Consider the following 6,000-nt stretch of genomic DNA (forward strand, 5'->3'; position numbering starts at 1 on the left):
GGTGAATTATTTTTATGGCTAAAAATTTGGGGGAGCTTCTTGTGAGCAGTATTTATCGGTAAAAAATTTTATCGGTAAAATAATTATTATCAATCCAAAATGATAGATGAAAGTTTTATCCAATACATGGAGATTATATCCCTTCTCTGCTGAGTGGATTTATTGTCATACTTATGTGCAGCAATCCCTGTGTGTGTGTGTATGTTACTTGACTATATTGTATAAAATTCTGCTTAAAGTTAATAACAGACAATTATAAAAGAAATTTCATTTCTCTTTTCTACCACTTCAGTAGATAATTATGTATTATTTAGTGAATGGACACAAAAGGCATGGACATTTAAAATATATGTTGTTGAGCCCTACCATGATGAAAAGAGAAAATTGAGCAATTCCTTGAGCAGTGTAATAGCAGTTATTTTTTGCATTCACTCTTAGGTAGAATATGCATCAGCTAACATGCATATGTTTTGGCCTTTATAAATTTCATTTTCTTATCTCCTGTTGTGCGTGGAGAACTTATGTTACATAAAATGGTATATTTTGATGTTGTCGTAGTAAAAATAAAATTTATACAGTACTCAAGCACTTCCTTATGTAGCAATTATTAATTGAGACTTAATATAATTCCAGGTGATGAATCCAGCAAGAAGCCCTCCACAGCAACAGCCTGCAAGATTGTTGGGAGTGGCAAATCGACCTTCTCCAGCAACACCCAAATTACGGCCTGTCCAGGTAATAATAACTCCTGCTATACTTAAAATCAATTTAAACAGGCTCACATTGTGATTGTATGGTTGAATCCCTTATTTGAACAATTGGAATTTTTGTTTTCACACAGTTAATGACAATTTTATTCAGTCCCATTGAATATCCCATTATTCTAACGAATGTGTAACTTTATGCATGTTTTTACACAATTTCATTTTTAGTTTTCCTGCTATTTGCATCAATAAGCACTGAATTTTAAAAAATTCTTATTTTAAAACAGTTACTCGTGTACATCAGACTTTAAAAAAAACTTAAGTGACTTCTTTTCATACATATACACCTAAAAGAAGACAGGATATAGTGGTAACAATGGTTGATTTTGGCGAAGAATTTGAATATGGCAGGAATTAGTGATGGAAATGTGAACTACTTGAACTCTTAATCTCCATCTGCCAGGGAAGAGGTTCCTCCAATGAAATGAATAATTGTCGTACTAGGAATTAGCTCCGTAATTTATGTATTGTAAGAACACCTTAGGGGGACTTCATATTGCACATGAGTTGAAATTATGAGGAATAAAAATGGCTTTGATCCAAACATGATGAAGCATGAAAAACGCATGAACTAACATCTGGGGTTATTTTTTACTGCCACGACACAACAGATATGTGATGGGCTCCTGAATAATAGAAGTGTTGAAAATAGCTTTATCGCATGAAAACCACGCTGAATAAAAAATAACATTTTCGTCAAACAATTTTGTGGCTTGACACTGCTTGCATCAGTCAAATGGCAAGATAGCTCAGATTCTCATGTGTAAAGTTTTCCCCAATTACTCTGGAACATAAATTTTATCCTCCTTGACATAGAAAGATGATGCAGAAAATAGCATTTTCAATTGAGGGTGAAATATAAATTCTGGAACAAGTTGATTCCCATGGTGGAATCTGCATTGATCTGGTGAAGCACCCAAGATTGCAGGCCTCTTCACTTAACATATTAGTGAAAAATGGCATTGCGATTTGATTCTGAAATGTGCAAATCAGTGTGGACGTTGGTCATAAAAGAGTAAATATCTCAAGAAGTATGAAGAATTACTGAAAGAGTTGTTTTTGATCGATAGATCATTAGGTATCCTTGTGAATGGTGTCATCATTAGCGAAAAAATATTGCACATTTGCCCAATATTGGGAATCACAGCATCCATGGTGAGTTGAATGAGTTTAAAAAAGGCACTAATCTGTATTTTAGACTGTGTGTGATGAAAGTAGAAGTATTGACGTCGAGACTGCGGCTCTGTTGAAGTTGTCAGAATTTAATAAACTACTTGAAGGTTATAGCCTAGATGATGTTTCGAAGGAAACAATAATTTTTTAATGTGCTGCCAGCAAAAACAATGTATTTCAGAGGCGAGCAATGTCATGGAGGGGTGCTTAGCAAACAAAGGCTTTCTATCTTATTAATCATAAATTAAATGGAAGTGAGAAGCTTCAGCCTATAGTGTTTGGTATATCAACTTGTACTGGATGCTTTACACTACATGTCATCTGCTTGGAAGTTAGTTAAAGGATTCTTTAGAAATAACTGTTTTAGAAAGGCAGGATTTTATGTTGATGGTGATGAAGTAATTCCAGTTCATGTAATTTGTGATGATGATGATAATGCAATAGATAATGACTTCAGTTACAAAGCATGTAATGCTTAAAATTCACCTTTTGCCACTATTTACATTTTCTCGCATTGTACACTTTTTCTGGGGTCCTTAGAAAAGTGTAAATAAAGAGGTTTTAGTGCATAACCTATGTTTTTGCAGTCTTTAGATTTCTCTACATGTGAGCATATTTGTATTTGGAGTTAACTACCCAAAACTGGATGACTTGAGCTTACTTCTTTCATATAACAGCTTTTCAGTAAAGATTGATTATATTTTTTTATCTCTCAATTTATTGTGCAAAGAATTCATTTTACGTTATATCATTAGTGTAATGTATATGTAGTTCAAATCTCATTTATTTGACTCCAGTATTGCATCAGTGGTAGTCTTTGCAAGTTTAAATGTGACCAGTTTGTCCATGACAACAATGGAAGATTAACACGATGAGCAATATGCTGCATTGAAATTTTTCTTTTATTTGAAAAAAATTGTTAGACAAGGCCTATGTAATGGCGCAGGTAAGTTTGAACCTGGAACTCCAATCCCTGCTCTGATAGAGGTAAACATTAGCACGGCTGCTGCAATTGTGAGAGAATATCATCAAATGATATTAAGCTATTATTAGAAATATTGAAAATGTCATATGGTGCCATACAACATGTTGATTACAGAAGTTCCATATGAAATGCATTTACATGTGCTGTGGGTCCCTATGACTACTCTTACTCAAACAACGGGCAACTTTTCAGCATAAGTGAAAGACATAAGTACCAACATAACACCACAAAAAAATCAAAAATCAAATATACGTATCCCACGGAAATTCAAAATTTGCGATACTTTTTGAACAGACATCATATAATCCACAATTTATTGTGGATTTTCAATCCTGTTTTGTTGTGACGGTGTATTATAAATTGTATTTTGCCTATTCTATAAAAATTTGTGATGTAAATACATTCAGCCTTCACCGTGAAATAATTATGTGTAAAATTTAACTTTCATTCATTTTTGCAGCACCCAGCTCCTCTACCTGCTCAACCACAACCAACTGTGGTGAATTCAAACCTGAAACCGATACCTAGACGACCTGTATTAAAGTTATCCAAAGTGCTAAATGGTAAGTGAACAATCTTTTATCTAAGTTTTGGTGTGTGCCTAAATATTTGACTTCATGTAAGGTTCCTGAAAAAGTTTATTATTATTATTAATTCATTTAAGGGAGAATAATTTTTACCTGACAAGTTGCTTGTAATGTCATGGGTGTTATGATGGTCGTAGCTTTTCTCAAAAGAGAGTAAGTCTTTGCATTAACTTTTCTTTATAAATTATTGCAAAATAGCAACTATTCTCTGGTGATTTAGTCCATACATAATTTTTATAACCAAAATATAGTGTTTGTGATGATTTAATTCCCTAACTTGATACAGTTCAGATGTGGCTACTTTTTTAAGTATCACATAGTAGTTAAAAACCTATGTGAAAGGGCAACTCCTAAAATTAACAATTTTTATTTTTATCTGGCTAGCCATTCTAAAATACATAGTAGACAGATGTAGGGGAAGTACTTACTTTTCTATATCCTAAATTTTTCCCCCATTTCCTTTCAGGTATTGTGCTATCATGGAACATGACTACAACCACTCCCCATGAAGAAATTGCCAGCTATCAGTTGTATGCATACCAGGAAGGTGCTAATGCTCCTCCATCTCCTACATTATGGAAGAAAGTTGGTGATGTGAAGGCTCTACCTCTGCCCATGGCGTGCACTCTAACTCAGGTACATTTAGTGATATTCGATTTGCAAAATGGCTGTGTAAATTGTGAAAATAAACATGTTATTATACACCCAGTAGCATACTATTAAGTGTGTGGAGAATGTTAGGGTCTTAGCTATGTAAATAGTGGAATTAGTATTTAAGGTGACTTTTGTATTAATCGAAATTGCATAAGAAAAGGAAATCCTTGAATCCCTGCAATGACCTGCACCAGCCATTTGTCAGAGCAAAATTCTGAATTTACTCAAACTTTAGTGTGGGGGAGAGAGGGTAATTATATTTTTTGCTTTGTTTGAGGAATGAAGAAAATCATGTGAAATAATTTACCCAAATGAACTGAAAGAATTCAATTAGTGTGTAAAAGAAATTGTACTCAATATTACACACTCTAGTTTCTGGTGTAGATAGAAAATTGCTTCAAAAAATTTTTACTGTGTGTGATAAATATTATTTTACTTTTCAGTTTGCCGATGGTCACACATACCATTTTGCAGTGCGAGCCGTGGATGTGCATGGACGTGTAGGTGAATTCAGTGTGCCTGGCACAATTGAACTTTTCGGTTGAATCTCTACTTAAATGATCTCCAATGGTGGCTATGTAATTGTGTTCAAGACTGACAGATTTCCAAGAGCACCAACCATTGCCCACCTTGAAAATGTGAAATTACTGCCAAACTCCATTCAAGTGGAAATGACTTAAGATGTTTTTGTACAAATGTTTGCAATTGCAATGAATAAAACTGAAGTGTAAGCAATTTCATTGTTTTCCATTGCAATAAAAATTACTCTGCCTTTCATATATGTTAAAGTTTCTGGATAACCATACCTACTTGATTGATTCTTCCACAGCCAAATCAGACAAATGTTTTGAAATGTACAATCTTTTGTACTGTTTAATGATCCTGTGAGGGAAAGCAAAAAATATTTGATAGAAATCACCGGGTTTCCCCCTGGTGCTGACAAACTTGTTTATGCCTCCGGAGGTAGTCAGCTTATAAATACATTTGAACTTCGAATTCATATTTTTGAGAGTACCATTGGAAAATAATGTGAAATATAGGTCAGGAGGTAAAAACACATTCTATGTGCATTTTAATGATTTACTGTTTGAATATCACAAAGAATTAAAGTACAGAATATAAACAACAAAAATTTTTGAAGGATAACTTCCAAGGGTATAATTTAATTTCATGTCTGAAGAGGAAGGTTGCTGCGAAATGCTTTGGGAAGACCTTTTGAGTACATGTATACAGGGTGCGGCACTTAAATCCGGATGCGCATGTGTTTCCTTGAATGAGATTTCCTCGCTGGGGTAGCAAAACTTTCCCCAGACATCTCTGGAGCATTATAAGAGGGTGGTCCCAGAAGTACCCAGCCTGACCTAGTGATGGGGATAGTTATTTGAAAAATATCACTGTATTAGAAAGTATGCTATCTATAAAGCATATGTTTTAAGTTTGAAGACGTCATTGTTTAGTAATTGTTTGGCAGCCATCAATAGTGAACGTTTTCAGTGAATTTGAGAAAATTGGTCATCGTTATGTGATACAATGCTTTTATTTGAAATGCCTCAGCCCAACCAATATGAAAGCTGAACTGGAATCTACTCTGGGTGAGTCTGCTCCTTTGTTTACAACAGTAAAATATTGGGTATCAGAGTTTAAACGAAGCCGTATGAGCTGTCAAGACAAGCATCGCATTGGTCGACCAAATGAGGTGACGACTCCAGCAGCAGTGAAGAAAATCCACAAAGTGACACTGGATGACTGTCAACTGAAAGTGCACAAGCTAGCAGACGTAGTAGGCCTTTCAAAAAGTGCTTTACATCGCATATTAATTGAAAATTTGGACATGAGA

General features: G+C 34.5%; 1 protein-coding gene across 6 annotated transcripts in view; it reads left to right on the top strand.

Annotated features, from left to right (window-relative positions):
* Positions 1-4,938, top strand: part of LOC139697420 (activating transcription factor 7-interacting protein 1-like) — a 78,708-nt gene extending 73,770 nt beyond the window's left edge. For all 6 annotated transcript variants that reach the window (XM_071596115.1, XM_071596120.1, XM_071596119.1 and 3 more), the window contains 4 exons: positions 634-735; positions 3,383-3,485; positions 3,976-4,145; positions 4,607-4,938. In XM_071596115.1, coding sequence (XP_071452216.1) covers positions 634-735; positions 3,383-3,485; positions 3,976-4,145; positions 4,607-4,708 — 477 coding nt within the window. In that variant the 3' untranslated portion in view covers positions 4,709-4,938. The remainder of the gene's footprint in view (positions 1-633; positions 736-3,382; positions 3,486-3,975; positions 4,146-4,606) is intronic.
* Positions 4,939-6,000: the final 1,062 nt, after the last annotated feature.

The sequence above is a fragment of the Hetaerina americana genome, unplaced genomic scaffold (assembly GCF_022747635.1).
Source record: "Hetaerina americana unplaced genomic scaffold, ioHetAmer1.1.p SCAF_76, whole genome shotgun sequence".
In the NCBI taxonomy this organism is placed as follows: Eukaryota; Metazoa; Arthropoda; class Insecta; order Odonata; family Calopterygidae; genus Hetaerina; species Hetaerina americana.